This window comes from Mandrillus leucophaeus, unplaced genomic scaffold (genome assembly GCF_000951045.1).
Source record: "Mandrillus leucophaeus isolate KB7577 unplaced genomic scaffold, Mleu.le_1.0 Scaffold1111, whole genome shotgun sequence".
In the NCBI taxonomy this organism is placed as follows: Eukaryota; Metazoa; Chordata; class Mammalia; order Primates; family Cercopithecidae; genus Mandrillus; species Mandrillus leucophaeus.
The window spans coordinates 642,323-660,118 of NW_012099333.1; the positions used below are offsets into that span (position 1 = coordinate 642,323).

Genomic DNA, 17,796 nt, shown 5'->3' on the forward strand with positions numbered 1-17,796 from the left:
GGGGGCGGGGGGCGGGAGAGGAAAAAAATGAAAAAAGTGGAGAGGGGAAGCGCCCTTGTTTCGCTTTGTGATCATTCTGCCTTGCAGCCCCAGGCTAATTTCAGAAGCTTAAATACTGCCATAGCCTCTGGGCCACGCGAAGAGGGAGCGGACCCGGCCATGGGCAGGCAGGAGCGCTTTCCTGATTGCCCGTGGCTACACAAAATACAAACTACTTTGAATCAAAACATTTTGGGGGAATTAATATGATCTGAACTCTGCACGTTTTAAGAGAGTTTGAGTTTGTCAGATCGCTTAGAGGTGACTGGCACGCCAAGGCAAAGGCACTTACGCCGCGGTATAAACATTGTCAGATCTGATTTAATTTCTTTAAAAAAAAAAAAAATGCTTCCTTGAAATGGAACCTTAGCTTCAGCTGCCCAGTCTGCCAATAACAGAGTAGAACTTTTCCCTTTAGCCGGCCTCAAGGCCGGCAGCAGGCTGCTTGGCAGGAGGACGCGGTTTCCTCTGCTTCTCTGTGTTTCAAGAAGGCGCAGAGCCTTGGAATTCGGGTTGGAGAAAACCGTTGGCTCTTTCAGCAGCTCCTGAAGGAGTACAATTGCAGCAGGATGGGAAGCCTCGCCCTTCTTCCTTTGTCAGTACTCTTCGGATTCCAGACGGACTACCTGGAATCTCTACTCTCGCTAGCCAACACTCATCTCTATGGTTCATCCGTTATGGGTGAAGATAGAGCCGGAGATACACCTCAAGCCTCGCCTGCCTCCTTGGTCCCCAGTGCAGATTCTGCAGGTTTGAAATTCAGTCTCCTTTATGTGAAATCTAAAACTCTTGTGCCAAAGCATCCAGAGGCATGATTTGTTGGAAATCTTTTTGGGGGGTTGGGGGTTGCAGAGGGGAAGAACAGCCTACAGCCTTTTCTCTAATTTCTTTAACTGCTTTGAAAATCAACAGGAGCCAAAACACTTTCTGCACTGGGGAATGGGGATTAATCTCCCCCCCACCCCCACCCCCACCATACACACACCCTAATATCCACCATTACACGCCTACCACCACATTAAAACAGCCAGTCTCTTCACGCACACCTCTCTTTCTTTTGTTCTGCCTAAAATCTACAAAAGGAGAAGCTCATTCGGCCCTGGTAATCCAGCTATATCTGTAATGTTATACCCTTCCCCCAAACAGCACAATTCGCTCCTGACACATCATCAAAGGCCTACTTGATTCCAATTAAGTCCGCATCCTTTGCTGTTTGATTACAATTAATATCTGCTGCCGTGGGGGAGGGGTAACACGGGGGAGGAGGGTTAGGAAGGGTGAGAGGCTAGAGGGGAAGCAGCCGAGAATAATTCTACCCACCCAACTCACAGGTGCACCTCGCAGAAATGCTACCGTAGAACAAACAGGGACAGGAAACTCTTGTAATCGCTTACACATTTTTAATGTGTCAGAAAAAAACGAGCGATCACTGGAGATGAAGAAGGGGAGAAGAAAAATCCCTGCCGTTTGTATTTCTTTCATTTGAATTGTAAACATCTGTTTGGCTGTAAGGCGAACAGAACATTTATTTTGCTCTCAAGATTTGGTCTAATTATGTCAACACCGACGCTACGACGAGTGGGGCGGCGCTGTGGCTTTGGAGAGGATGCGCGCACCGGCCCAGCGCCCGGAAGCCCTCTAGGAAGTATTGATCGCACCTGGAGAGCGCGCGGGGCCTCTCGCCACAGCTGGGTGCGTTCTGAGAGAGGGGAGGCGCGGAGGCCGTGCGTGTGGCTCAGAGGTAGATTTAGAGGCTCCAGGGACTCGCGGCTCCTTGGAGACAGCCGCCGCTGTTTCCTCTGCCCTAATAGCCTGGGATGAGAAGAGAAAAAGCTCACCCAGGCGCCGGCGCTTGTCTTTCCCATCCAGTTGCAGCACAGACGGTGGCAGTGTGTGTGTGTGTTGGGGAGAGCAGGGTGTGGGGGGGTTGTCTTGTCCTATTCCGCAGTTCACACCCTGCAACGGGATAGTTGTTTAAAAAAAATAAAAATGACGCGGTTGGGTGGCCTATAATCAGGTTGCCAAGAGTGCGTGCATCCATTTCCCCTTGCACGTCCTTACAAGGTGGGGAGATAAGTAGAGCAAGTGTGAGCGTCTTCATTGTTTAGATGGACAGACTGAGACCCAGAGTCATTGGCCCAAAGTTTCATGAGTCGCTAGTTGGTCAAATTCTTACTCGTAGACCAGTACTCTTTCCACTGCTCCACACTGTCTGCAGGCACTTGTCGAGATGTCCCCAGCTATGCCAAGGCAGCGAAGGTAGAGCCACTCCATGCTTCTTCAAACCGAGTAAGATCTAACAACGTATGGCAGCTGGAGGATCTGCATCCATGTATTTTGTGCCTAGTTTTGTCACACCTGAGCCGGAAGTCTCTGGCTGACTTCTTCCTGCAGCTATGGCAAAGTTGTCCCTTTTATGAAAGCCATGTCCTAGGCAAAGGACCTTGAGTAGACAGTTTCTCATTTCTTACCGCTGTTACCATAGCTACCCATCAGAATTTGCAGCATCACTGAAAATAGAAAGCCCTATCTCCAAATTCCAAATTTAAAAATAGTGAACTTTGTGAAAGTATTGCTTCTGTGAACTGTATATGGAAAAGGGATGAACTCTAGAGAAGTTCTGCATGAATACACTGGCTATAGAATCAAAGACATTCCTAATTGGGATGCTGACTCTAGAATGATTATCACATAATTTCAGTAAGAGCTGACATGCAACACAAGCACCATGAGGAAGTTCAACTAGTAACACTGGGGATGACTACTGTAAATGACTTGGTGTGGGCCAGTGTTTCACGACATTCTTCTTTGAGATCTCATGATTACCATCTGTAGTCTGGATTCCCTTAAAGAAGTATCACTCCCTCAGTACCTTCAATCTAAAGACAAAACCCTGGTGATACTGACCTATTACTTTTTTCCACCTCTCTAAAGAATAAATCACTGAGAAGAAAGATATCAGGTTCCCCATGTTGCTGTAAACTCTACAAGTTGCCAAATCTTTAGCCAGGACTAGAGAGTTCCCCAAGGCTGCAGCAATGCCAAGTATCAAAGCAACAGAAATTCCCTTTAAAGATGCTGTGACATAAAAAATAAAAGACTCTATAGTTGATGGCTAATCCTGAATACAAAATAAATCCTTCAGGCAATTTGTGTGTGCATAAAGCATACTCTTAATATGCAGCTTGTGTAACTTACCTAATAAATGTCTACTTGAGCATAAGCCAGAAGCCCAACCTAGATGTAGGAGAGGGAGACTCTGGGCCCAGGGAATTGGCACGTGGGTGGGTAGCAGACTCAGTGGTTTCCCTGGGAGCAGCTGGCTTTCAACACATAAGGTTCACTTTGCCAAAAGTCTTCCAGTTGGGGGAGATTGATCTAACAAATTCTTTTAAAAATGATAATTATCTACATCTCCCTAAATTAGGTTTCTAATCCACTGAAGATTAGTAAAGATAAGAAAGTTCTAAAATTGTATTATTCCCTATCATTAGCATCCAGGCAAATAATTCACACATATACTCAAACGCTCTGTTCTCTCACTCATCATAAACTTGAAGCTAACTGGCAACTGGGTGAGATTCTTTGTGTCCTCATTTGTATACTGGCTAGTATGCAAGACAGGAAAGTTTATGTAAGAATATAAATTTGCTTATGATTCATAGTGACTGTGAGTAGAGATCCATTTTTAGAAGAGGGCTATGTGAATTTTGCATAAAGACATTGATTTCTGTTTGTTTAATATATTTGGTTTAGACTTATCTAATTCCTAAAATAATCAGGATCATAATTCTCACAGTATGACTCTAAAATACAGATTCATTAATACCTACCTTGCTTTCCTGTTCATCTCAAATTTTCAGAAGTCATTTAAGAATTTGTTTTTGAAATGCATTTTGCATCTGTAAGTACAGAGTGAAACTGATAACAAAAGTGAAATTGTAGTTTTAGGTCCAGGAATCTGGGGCAAATTTTTATTATTGTATTTTGGCTTTAAACTCACTAAGAATACGAAGAGGGGGAAATCACAGGAGAATTTGATTTTAGCTCCTAAAGCAGGTGTTTACATGATTTGCCGTTGTATTGGCTACAAGTTTGATGTCAAGAAATGGATTTTAATTTGACAATTGAGATTATGAACTCTCAGATTTCTAACTGAGAACAGGTTTTCAGGCACTAGCATGGAGGTTTTGGCAGAGTGCACAGGACCCAACTTCTAGCCTGAAAATGGTTGGCTACCCTGACATTCCCAGTGTTTACTCTCCTGGTTTTTGTTGGTTTGTTGTTTTTTGGAGGGGCTTTAGAATGTTTAGGGAGAAAGATCTTGGTCTCCAGCACTTGCAGGGAAAACTTGGGTAACCAAAAGACAGCCAGGAAGAATTCCAGAAGGTACAGGGGTAGAAATATTTTAAGAGTGGGGCAAGGTTAACTTTTTCTGTCTCCTCAGGTTTGGGATCCCTTTGCCTTTTAAAATGTCCTCCCAGGTTCTTTTGCAACCCAGCCCAGGGAAAATACCAGAATCTGAATGCCAGAATTTCTACCATCGATGTAACATTCCATATGTGCTAGTTAGTAAATGAGGGTAGGAGATACCTGGGAGGCAAGTGGTAAGTCCTAGTTCAGTGCTTCTCAAACTTTAATGACCACGTGAATCATCTGGGGCTCTCATTAAAATGCAGATTCTGACTCAAGAAGTTTGGAGGTGAGTCTGAGATTTTGTGCTTCTAAAATGCTGAGAAGTAAAAATATTTTAGACAATGCTCTTCTACCCATTTTTCTTCCTCCATCTACTTTTTTAAAACCTCTTTTCTCTCATAGAACTTTTCCCTTTTCTGGATATGGCTCGTAAGATTGCCCCTAACTGAAGAAATAAAAACATGATCAAAAAGCCAACTTTGAATTTGCCTTAGACCCTTAAAAGCTCTGCCTTCAGATTGCTCAATGCATGAGGCAGTTTTGGATTCCGGAACTGTATAGACACCATGCTAGCAGGGTGGACATCGGCTCCAAAGTCTTGCAATGGGGGAGGAATTGGACAGTGGGAAGTGCTTCTCAGAGATGATCACCCTTGGATCCTCAAGTCCTCTTCAGTTCTTGTTGACTGCCCGAGGATAGGGAACATACACTGTTGTTCCTGGAGGAGATTGAAGCTCAAGGGGCTTTCTGGAGCTTGGAGACAGAAAGCTTCTGTTCCAGGAACCCCAGCATGGCAATACTGCCTTGATGATTTTGCTACTGACAATTATATGTTTTTTCTCCCTAATAGTAATAATGACAATGAAAATTACAACATCAATATTATTGTCAGCTAACATTTAATAATTATTAAATTAACAATAATAATTAATTACTGTGTTCTAGGTATTTTGCTGATGTTGAGGGCTGGCATACAGTAGAGGTATTTAACCTACCATCACCTGTATGGATTGGAAATTTCTTTCAATGAGTAACTGGTTTTTAGCAGTGCCTGGGAGTGAGTGACTGTGGTGCCTTTAATTGGCAGATGGATGAGGAAAATATGGCAGTTTTCAAACACTTTGGAAAAGACAGTAATTGTGGATAAAACGTTTCCATCCATTGTGTACATTGTGCATCTGTGTGTGTACATAAACACAAAACCATGTATAAGTAATACCTACTCCTTGTGAACTTAACTATTGAAATTCAGGTTTTTAATTCACTGAAGCGTTTCTTAGTGTGAATGTTGCCAAAATTAACACTGGTGAGGCAGTCTACACTCCATAGGATGCCAATGTTTCCTAACAATTGCACACTCACAGACATCTTCACAAACATTGAAAAGACACGACCCTGAGTAGTATTTGAAAGAACATTCAGAGCAGCTCTCTGTGATGATTTGGGGGATATATAAGTACAACTGTTAGCATGTATTCCCAAATCCAGTACAGTCTTTTGATGTTAACTGCCTCTCATGCAGTTAGCTTCTTTCACTGTCACTAACATGTGCTATACTTTTTTCTCCCAAGGTGGCACCTGTGTGGTCAACCCCACAGACTTATTTTGCTCTGTCCCTGGCCGTTTGTCCCTTCTTAGTTCTACTTCCAAATACAAGGTGACCATTGCTGAGGTAAAGAGGCGCCTCTCCCCACCTGAGTGCCTCAATGCTTCACTCTTGGGAGGCATTTTGAGAAGGTAAGACAAAGCTGTATTCTGGCACAGAATTTCTAACTGATACCATACCCTCAATCCTTAGTCATGATGTCTCCCATCTGATAGTGTATTCCCCATGTGGTAAATCATCTCATAATTTTCATCAGAATTGTGAATTTTCAAAACCTAGTTTTTGTTTGTTTTTATACAGAGCAAAATCGAAGAATGGGGGCCGCTGCCTGAGAGAGAAATTGGATAGGCTTGGCTTAAACTTACCAGCAGGAAGACGGAAAGCAGCTAATGTCACCCTCCTCACTTCCTTGGTTGAAGGTATGACTTTTCAGTTTAGCAAAATAATGCTGGAAGGTTAGCATGTCTTTGAAACTCAGGTTTGTTAGATTATGCTGTTTTATTTTTGTCTGTACCATTAAGCAAGTCAGTAACAGTTAAGGTAAATTTCCTAAATTATCTTGACAATGATGATTCAATTAGACTTAATATAAGATTTAGATAATTCATAAAATATCATTTAATTTACTAATCTTGGTAGTAATAGGAAATAAGACAATGGAAGTTTTGGGTACCTCTCCAAATAGCCTCTAAGTAACAGCAACATGAAATTGGCAGTGCTCTTGTCATTTGCATTATTGTTTATTTTAGAGTTTAAGTAAATCTAACTTAACTCATTGTAATTCAGTACAACATGATCTACAGGAGAAATAACCCTTTATGAAGAGTTCACAGGGGTCTAGGCATGATACTGAGACTGAAAGCATATTGTATTAATCCTAGTAGACCTCTCTAAAGACATGGTGAATTTTCATGGCTGTATGGGTGGATAAGCTCAGCTCAGTTGGAGAGATGTTGAGGTTAACCAGTAGTATAGAAAGAGAAATGGAAATAAATATATTCCCAGAAGTTGTTTCATATCCAACTTACCTTTTCCCTTTTTTTCTCCTATTAATGTCTAAACTTTACACATTCTTATTCAATCTTATTTTAAGGAGAAGTATTGTTGAAAGTTTTTTTTTAACATTGTGGGGAACTTTTTGAATGTCAAAGGAAAGTTCTTTCATCATGCAGAATGCTATTGTTTAAAATATAAAAGGCCGGGGCCTTTTGCCAAGCCTCACCTTGAACACATCTGTGTTACTTCATGCATTCGTTATTTGCCTATATGGCACTGTAGGAAGTAGTGAGTGAAACACAAAACCAAATATCTATAATTTTTTTCAGATTTTCAGTATGTAGCATTTACTGTACAACATTGAGAAGTAGTGTGTTCTTGACATTTGTCTTGGCAGAATTGCTTTGGTGATTTTGTTCTTAACAGCCATCTTTGCTGTGTTCCCTGATTGTAGTCATGATAATAACAACCACAACAATAATATTATTGACAACTGACATTTACTGTGTTACTATTACCATGTTCTAGGTCTTGTGCTGTGTTTGCCTGTGTGTGCTGGTACTAAAGGCTCGCATATGGTAGATGGCTGTAACCTATCATACACCCACATTGGGGAAGAGCAAAGTAGAAAAAAATGACTAATGGGTTGATTCCAAAGGGAGACAGATTTCTACTCATTTTAAGTAAAAATGTGGGTAAAATTATAGTTATCCTTGTTTAAAAATACAACAAAACACTTGCTCAGGATAATAGAGGGGATTCAAGGATCATATGGATGATAGGACTTGAGTAGTCCTCAAACCCAACTCCACAGTAGAGTCAATTGAAAAGGTTTCTTACAAAGTGCCTGGGTCTCATCCCCAAATCAACTGAAACTCATTCTGTGGGGATGGCTTAGGCATCTAAAGTTTTTAAAACTCCCCAGGTGATTCTGATGTATAATGATGTTTAAATATCATTGATTTAATTGTTCCTTGGAATCCTTTTCACTACCCAGGATGATTGTTTATGAATGCTCATGAAATTTCTAACTGGTGTGAAAATTATCAATCCTAGTAAAGACTTTTCTCCATGCTGTCTATGAAAGTACTGGTCAGTACGAAACGGAAGAACCACAAAAAGCATGTTCGCAGTTCTTACTGATTTTTATGGTAGCCAAGAGCACTGGAATATCCTGTATGGGAATCCTCAATCTGTATTAGCAGCAAGGGTGCAGGTCAAATATGTGGAATCCTAGGATGATCTCTGGAGTCTTACCATCCTACTCTTTCAGCATACCTCTCCTATCCCAAAAGTGCCTGACTTGTGTTGTATTCCTGTGGCCTCTGCTCACAGATAGCTATCAGCCTTGGCTAATGAAACAAGATTTTATCCTTTTGAGGAGCATCTTATCTTAATTGTGTGCTTTTGAAATCCCCAATATCTTCAGGGTGTAGAGAAATAAATCTTTCATTATTGAATTCCAGGCACATTGATGAAACCTTAGAAAACAGATTTAGACTCAAACGGACCTTTTGCATCCCTCCACTCCCCACATAGTAAGAACCCTCAAACCCACTTTCATACACACACACACACACACACACACACACACACACACACACACACTCTTTAAAGTTTTGGTGCTTATTTGCAATATTCTATGACATTTTAATTTGATTACATATTTTGTGTTCTTTTCAAATGTTCATTGTAAACCCACTAAATTTATTTCACAACTCACTGTCGAGTCATGAGTCATGACCTACAGTTTTTAAAATTATGAGTTATACTGGGATTTAAGGAGAACCTAATCTTTGACGTACAAGGACATTATATCTAAATTGAAATAGGCTTCATTATAACCCTGAGCTGACAAGAAGAGTGACTTCATTGTTGATGACTCTCTTTTATATTTTTATCCTCATGTTTTGGTTGGGTTAGTGGTAACAGCTGATTACTCCTTTCCAGCCAGCAAGATGCCATGTTCTGAACTAGGTCATGGCCCCTGGAACCCTGCAGACAGTATTAGGTGTATACAGAATAATCATGACCCAACTCTGATTCATCAAACCTCCTGGGACATTGAAATCGTTGATGTTTATCAGCATTTTTGGCAACTTGATCCAATGTGGGTCTAATGTTTGTTCCATTCGTACAGTTTTACTCCTCTGTGAATTTCACCATACTTACCATTTCATGTTTATAAATTCTTGAATTGACCGTGATTTTGGTAATGTTTTCCCCCTCAATCAAATATTTTTCAAGAGCCAGAAACTTTTTAGGCATTTTCATTTTCAAAAATTCAAAAACTGGGTTTCTAGTGTCTAAAACCGTCCATTGGCTTTCTTATATGGCCTTTCTATTGTCTTGTGGGAAAGAATACTACTATTTCTTTCATCATTTTTAAACTGAAATCTCTTCTTTATCTTCTGGATTTTCTACATTGACTTATATGTGCATTTTAGTTACCAATAGCTAGTAACTTAGCTTTTCTTAACTATCTCTTGAAACCGTTGCTTGAAATTGTTATAGTCTAGCCATGACCAGATGAGTTTCTCAAACATCCTGATGACCCAATACATTACTGGGGTTCAATTATACCCCCCCATTTTGGTATAATATTGAGCATAGGAGAAAAAAATACCTAATTGATTGTATTCCTCATAGAGCAGACTTAGAAATAAATCTCATGATGGTTAAACTTCTATGACTTTACAGTACTTGACTCTGCCTCTTTCTGGAGATTTGAATACAGTCTTGACATTGTTGATATTTTTATGGAATACCAATGAAGGAGTAGTATGTGGGGATCCTTGAAGGCTTTCCACACAGAGATGATGTAATCTTTGTGAAGAGCCAATAAATGAACAATAAGGTGCCTTATGACGGGGATTCAAATTAGCAAATGAACCTTTTTTTTTTTTAAAAAAAACAACACTTGTTACTGACATAACAGGTTTCATGAGCATATCCCTAGCTTTCTATGCTTGCCTTTGGTTTTCACTTTTAAAAAATTATTTTAGAAATCATTTTTCCTATATTCCTTTTAAATGGAGTCACTTTATGAATAGCTCCTAGCATTTTTTTCAAAGCCCTCATATTAGTCATTATTTTTAGAAATCATTTTAGGGATATAAGACAGGGTTGTTTGATGCAAATTTATACTATATTCCAATAATTCACAACTTTTCTGTTACAAAGATTATTGTACCTACTAACAAATGGGATGAAGAACTTCTGACTGGCTGAATGTTTTTCCACCTGATAAAGTGTTTGAAAAGTGAAAGTTTTAGTAAGGCAGATATTTAGACTGGGGATTTTGGGGGGTCTATATAACATAGATATATTTTATTCTGAATGAGATAGAAGTATTTAAATTGAGTCCCATGAAAGTAATACCACATTTAACTTTTTTTCCAACCCATATGTCTTCATCTAAGTGGTTTAAATCCATAGGTAATAATTAGGTATAACTCCTTGTATGCTGTTTTATTACAAGTCTCTTCTTTCAGTTTTCCTTTGCTAATTACATTGCTCTCATTCATTAGTATCCATAATATCAGAAAGATGTCAGTCTCCGAAAAATACAGTGGCTTGGATTTGCTTAACTGATCTTCTTGAAGAGACACTGGAATAATTTTACTCTTCTAGGGTGGAAATAATTCTCTTCTAGAGTGGAAATTATTCTATCTCGAAAGCATTCAAGGAATTTGACCAATATTAACACCCTTGTTATATGTTTATTACTCTTGAATTGGCAACTTCTGTGGATGCCTCCTCCATATTTTACTTAAGAAGAATGTTTGCAGAAATGGTGGTTATTCAAATAAATACAAGGAGTCAATGATCTTGTCATTCCTGCATATCACTCCCTTCTTACCTAGGATGTTCCAAGATGAATGACATTGTAGAGTATTACCAGGAGGAAATTCCATCTGCTTGAGTGATGTGCTTCCTGGGACAGTTTTGCTGCATTTGCAAAAGCTTGTATAACATTCTCAGGCAACACTCAGGGTTCTGAAAGTACAGATTATTTAAGCTCGTAAATATAAATACCTTGAGCTGAAATTTGTTATGATAGGAGATCAAATTCTCTCTCTCTCTCTGTGTGTGTGTGTGTGTGTGTGTGTGTGTGCGCGCGCGTGTGTGTGTGTGTGTTTATGTTTAAACAGTGTGGGACAATGAAGGGCATAAATATGTATCAGCAAAAGAAAGGGAACCAGTTTCAAATATTGTGTATGATCTCCATCAACCTTTCTCAGTTTAAATCCTTAGTAACTGTTGCTCTTCTCTTTCATTTCAAAATATATACTCTCAGACCCTATCCTGGACATCTTAGCTCATGTAAATTAGTTGTTTTGTGCCACTTTGAAAATCTATTAACCCTTTGCCTGGTATTCCCCCTACCACCTCTTATCCTCAGAATATCATTTTTGAAGTAGGGCCTGACTTTGGACTCGTTACTTAACCTAGATGAGTTTCATTTTCCTAATTCATAAATAAAGACCATCATATCTATACTGATGAGAATAATGCCAGCTGTTATAAAAGTTCCCAAAATTTCTGTGGCTTAACATAATAGAAGCTAATTTCTCACTCATCACAGTCTGATGTGAATGTTCATTATCAGGGACCTTTTTTATTGTCAGTGTCTCATTCAGAGACCCAGGGACCCAGAATTCTTCCATTCATAGCTTACTCTGCCTAAGTCTTAGGAGTCCTATTCATTTCGCTCACAGATGAGGAAAGGCATGATGGTGAAAGTATACTGCTTCTTATCCACTCTAGCCAGGAAATTATCCAGTTACTACTATTCACATTCTATAAGAACTAGTCACATGATCACACCTTATTGTGAGGATGACAGTGGGATATGCTAGAAAATGTAATCTCGCCGGGCGCGGTGGCTCAAGCCTGTAATCCCAGCACTTTGGGAGCCCGAAATGGGTGGATCACAAGGTCAGGAGATCGAGACCATCCTGGCTAACCTGGTGAAACCCCATCTCTACTCAAAAATACAAAAAACTAGCCGGGCGAGGTGGTGGGTGCCTGTGGTCCCAGCTACTCGGGAGGCTGAGGCAGGAGAATGGTGTAAACCCGGGAGGCGGAGCTTGCAGTGAGCTGAGATCCGGCCACTGCACTCCAGCCTGGGCCACAGAGCGAGACTCCGTCTAAAAAAAAAAAAAAAAAGAAAAGAAAAAAGAAAATATAATCTCTAGCTGGGCAGAGTCTTCTCAGAAACAACTCTGTCATATACAAAGAAAAGATAAAAATTGTATGGTCTAGCACCCATATCTACCACAACATCTGCCCTATGTCTCTTTTGTAGGATTAACTACATTCACATAGATTAAACATTTGTACTATAGGCCCCTCATAGAGCCACTAAATAAAAATTAGTACATGTGTCCTAGTTTCCTTCCTCCTAAATAACAGTGCTGCTTAATAGTGAAATGTACTAAAAATCATAAAACTTAAGCCCGGTAGGAAAATTAAGAGTGAGTAGTCTAAGCACTAGAGCATAGTAGGTTAGAGCGTGGTTTCTGGAGTCAAACTTGTCTGAACTCACTTCTACACTTGCTGTAAGCGAAGACACATAATCTGTCTGAGCATAACTGTCCTTATTTATAAGGCAGTGTTAAAAAATAACAGCTTTCTCATAAGATTGTTGCAAGGGTTAAATCAGAATGTTTGCAAAGCAAAAAATTACCACGGTACCCAGCCTAAAATCATTGCTCAATAAATTTCAGTTATCATTATTCTCAAATGAGAAAACTAAAAGCAAGGTGAGAATAACTGTTCTGCACAGGATTACACAATTGGGCGCAGCAAGGATGAGAACCCAGATCTTCTGGTTTGCAGCATCATGGCATATTTTCCATTTGGATTTGTGTTCGTGGCATATATCATGAAAAGTTTCGTTGCTTAACTACTTCTGAATTTAATTAAAGTAAAACTCAGGGATAGAAAAAAGATTACCAGTTTTTGAGCCTGTTTTTCACATTAGATTGGTCCTCCCCTCCTGCTAGGAACCCTGGACAAGTTTCTTGAACTTCTTGTGTCCAGGCTTCAAAAACTTCGTCCACTAGTACAGGGTTTTTAAAACCCGATGAACTTTCTGCTTCTGCTTAATCCCTCAAAGTTAGGGGGACATTAAATCTTGGTTTAATCTCTTCTGGAATAATTATCAATAGTATCCATTGTACCTTTTAAAGGATGCCAGTTCAGTAAGTTATCAGTTACAAGATTCCCCTACAAAACCTTTTTATTCCAGTCTGGCCAAACTGCCAAAAGGCAGTAGAAAGAAATCCTACCACTTGGTGGTATTTCCCTTCTGCCTTTAATCTTCAGCCTAAATTATTGCATTCCAAGGAAACAAGGAGAAACAACCGATTTGTCAATGAACTGTTTCCTACAGATAAGATCTACCAAAAAAGTTTTCTTCATATGATTAGTCTATGACTTTGAAAGGAAGTATCTTTGACTACATGAGACTTGTAGGCTTGAACACCGGAATCATTTTGCCAATTATTAGGGATAACATCTGTTTAGGGAATGCTCATCGTAAGTCATTCTTCTCATAGAATTTAGAACAAAGCTAATATTCTCATTGCTCTCACACAGGTACCAACAATGGGCTTTTTTTGGGGTGGTGGCGGTGAGATATGAAACTAAAAGTCATATGAAACTTGAGGAACTCATGGACCTCATTTCCCAAGTAACTCCTTCACTGGCCTTCTCCAGATACTACATTCCCAAATTAGTCCCACCTTTGGGAGAAAGGTTTTCAGCTGTCTTCTAAAAGTGTATTTGATATGAAAAGTATAGTGAGTTGACGTCTTGAATTAATAGCTCTAATTGATGTTCACTTTAGTCAGACAGTCTCACCTGGAAAAACTCTGCTGTTCCCTTTTACATGTACACATCCTGGCACTCACAGTATCTTCTTGGAGACAGTGTTTTCTCCGAGAACACATATTTTTTAGACTATTAGATTTTGTATCACCCATAAATGTCTTATTCTAAGCACAGAATAATTTCTGTCTAGGATGCTCTGCTTTAGCAATTGGTAATTAGATGATAGATCTTATTGTTATCTATTATCTAGAAACTTACATTTATCAGTATTCAAAAATTGCTCTCAATGAACCTGAAATAGTATCACACAATATTATGGATAGATATATACCATCTTAGAGTATATCTTTTACAACTATTTGCAAACTTTCTAATAACACTCCCCTAGGCTGCATTTTAAGATTTCATTCATTTCTGGGGGGAAAGGTATTTGCATATAGAGGCAGAAGGAATAGAATACTATACATATGTCATTATGTCTTACTATGTGCTTGGGTGTCCATAATCTCCTGTTCCTACTCATGGTGACTGTGCCACATAAAGACAAATATAGCCAAACCAATTTGCCTCAATTTTCCCTTGCCACTTTTGATCTAGCTCATTATTCAGTCTTACACATAGTGATGCTCACTAAAAAGACATTTGAATTGTCTTCCTAGTGTCTTTCTTTTTTCTGTGATTCTTCCTTTCGAAACTTAATGGATCAAATAATGCTTTTTTTCCTTTTTCTTTTCTTTTTTTCAAAGAGACAGAGTCTTAAGAGCTCTGTTGTCCAGACTGGAGTGTAGTGGCGTGAACACAGCTCACTACAGCTTCTACCTTCTAGACTCAAGGGGTCTTCCTGCCTCAGCCTCCTGAGTAGCTGAGACCACAGGCACATGCCACCATATCTGGCTAATTTTGGATTTTTTGGTAGAGATGGAGATCTCACTTTTTTCCCCAGGCTGGCCTGGTCCAAGTGACCCTCTGCCTTGGCCTCCCATAGGCTGGATTATAGGAATGAGCTGTGACCCCCATTGCTTACATTTATTGAAATTTGTAGGTATTCCAATCAAACTGCAGACTGTAATTACTCTTAGTGATGACTAACTTTTATTGGATAACATTGGAAGACTTGGAATTACCAATGTTCCATCTACAATAAATAATTGAGTTCAGAATTAAATCTTTCTAAGAATAAGGCAAAGAGTAATTTTACTTTTTGAATAATATAAGTTTAAATAAATAATACAAACAGATAGTTCAGGATTCAAAGTTACAGAAAAGTATTCAGTAAAATACTTCCTTTTCACTCTGTTCCCCATTCAGTTCCCCTCCTAGGAGAAAACAAATGTTATTAGTTGATCTTTTTTCTTCCAGGGATATATGTGTGTATCTCTTTTATTCATTTTTAAAACAAATTATAACATTCTGTAGACACTATTTTGCAATTAATTTTTTCACAGTTTATCTTTGTGTTCATTCTTTTTTCTTCAGCGCTTACAAGTTGTTTGTTCTTTTAAACACTCGTGGTATTTCACTGAATGGATGTATTGCAATTTATCTTACCAGTCCTCTTCTGAATATCGTTTAGGTGTTTTCAGTCTTTGGCTATTACAAATAGTGCTTCAATGAAGAACCTCAAACTTATATAAATAGTTCCACAGATATGCAAGTACATATCTTCAATAAATGTCTAAGAATGGCGTTGCAGGGTCAAAAGATAATTTGCATTTATAGTTTTGATTGATTATTGGCAGATTCTTCTTAATAGTGGTTGCCAATTTATAATCCTATTAGCAATGAGGGTAGAAAGCATTGACGTTATAGTACTTTCCTGTACTCTAAATTAAACAGGAGACTATCAATTGTTTTATCTTTGCTAGTTTGATTGACTAAAAAAACAAACAAACAAAAAAAAACCTCTATTATGAAGGAGACTGAGAATTTCTTGGACTTTTATGAGCTTTCCTATTTACTTATTTTGTATTTATGGAGTAATTTTTTGTACTTTCCTTATTTGTTAGTTTTCAGAAAAATTGGCTTATTACATCTTAGTATGTCTTTCATATGACATACTTTTCATTTTTCAGTTGGCTGTTATGGGTTTTTGTTTATTTGTTTTGTTTATTGAGGTCTTTGCATGCAGAACTTTTTTACATTAATATAATTATATTCTCATATTTTATTTCATGGCTTTTAGTTTCAATTATAACACTGTAAAAGGCCTTTTTAATTCCAAGATCATAAAAAAACCATGTTATCTTCTAATTACTATGTGGTTTCATTTTTTTATGTTTAAATCTATGATCCACCTGGACTTTGTTTCATGGCTAAATGTATGCTATAGATCCAATTTTATTTGTTTTATTTCCAGGTGGCCACTTTGTTGGCTTACCACTTTCTATTGATAATCTACCTTTTCCCTACTAACTTTAAGTGCAAGCTTCATCTTATATTAAATCCACCTATATAAATACGCTTTTCCAATAGGCTGAAGTCTTTCTTTCCCTAACAATGCTATCTCTACTTCTACTACCACATTTTCTGTTTTGTCTATAGAGTTCATACCATATTAGCCAAATAAGGGAGGGCTCATCATGCAAGAACCCATACAGACAGAGACTCTTACAGTTTCATATTAACTCGCTAGTGGCTGCTTTCCCTTTTGTGTAAGTCATAGAATCCTTATGTTTTTGGAAGATGTACAGTTCATCCTCACCTAGTGCTTTCTCTTTATCTTAGGACAGTGGTTTCTCAACTCTGGTTTGAGAGAATTACTTTAGGAGCATTCAAAAACTGCAGGTGCCCTGGCACCAGAGATTAATTGATATGGCGTGAAACACATTTTTTAAAGCAAATTTCTAGGTTATGGGAGTAGAAAGGGTTGAGAAAGCCTGCCTTCAAGTATAGTCTATTTTATTAAATGGCTCCACTGATAGAGGGATATACTCTCTTTTTCTATTTTTCATAGGTTTTTTCTGTATATATTTAATTCTTTCTAACAAGTCTCTTTTGCTCTAGTTCTTCCCTATATTCTTTGGAGGGGATTCTTCATAAGACTATTGTCACAATTAATATACTGTTAACATAATTTGAAAGCTTTCTCATTTAACAAATGTCTGCTGAGTACCTATTGTGAATCAGATGCTGTGCTAAGTGCAGGATATTGAATGGGGAACGAAATTTTCACTTTGAAACACAAAGTGTTGGTGTTTGACAAAAGCATCATCAAACTAGTGAAACTACTATGTTATAAGGCACCTATTCATGCCATAGATCGTATGATGTATAGAGTTGTAGAATGCATTCCTTTTCAAATAGTCTGGGAAATCTGTAAGTCAGGGCATCAGATATACTTACTTTGTCCTTCAGCTCCAGGGTTTGCTAAAGCTCGATATTATAAGAATTTACTTAATTCTCAAATTTACTTTCTAATAGATACTTCTTGGAATAATCCCATAGAACTGAATGTGTTATTTCCCTATACATGAAAATAAGATTCAAATCATAAGTACACGACTGGAGTTTAACACATACAAATTGTTATTTTCATTTAATAACATTGGGTTTTGTAAGACTAAGTTAAACTAAATTGTTTTTAAGGCCATATTGTTAGCGTGACCATTGATGAGAATTATCTATTGAATAACAATGTACAAGTACTGCTTAGTAAAAATTAGTGTTAAATATTAATTTTTTAGTTGTGTAAAGTAATTTTTTTAAAATACCATAATTTTAAAGAAAGAATTTTTTTGTTTTGTTTTTTGTTTGTTTGTTTTGAGATGTTGTCTCACTCTGTCGCCCAGGCTGGAGTGTAGTGGCACGATCTCAGCTCACTGCCACTTCCACCTCCCGAGTTCAAGCAGTTCTCTGCCTCAGCCTTCCGAGTAACTGGGATTGCAGGTGCCTGCCACCAC

General features: G+C 38.4%; 1 protein-coding gene across 1 annotated transcript in view; it reads left to right on the forward strand.

The window, feature by feature from the left end:
• Positions 1-17,796, forward strand: part of TFAP2D (transcription factor AP-2 delta (activating enhancer binding protein 2 delta)) — a 56,819-nt gene that overhangs the window by 9,371 nt on the left and 29,652 nt on the right. Inside the window, exons 4-5 of the mRNA XM_011993710.1 lie at positions 6,027-6,192; positions 6,362-6,480. Of these exons, the coding sequence (XP_011849100.1) occupies positions 6,027-6,192; positions 6,362-6,480 (285 nt within the window). The remainder of the gene's footprint in view (positions 1-6,026; positions 6,193-6,361; positions 6,481-17,796) is intronic.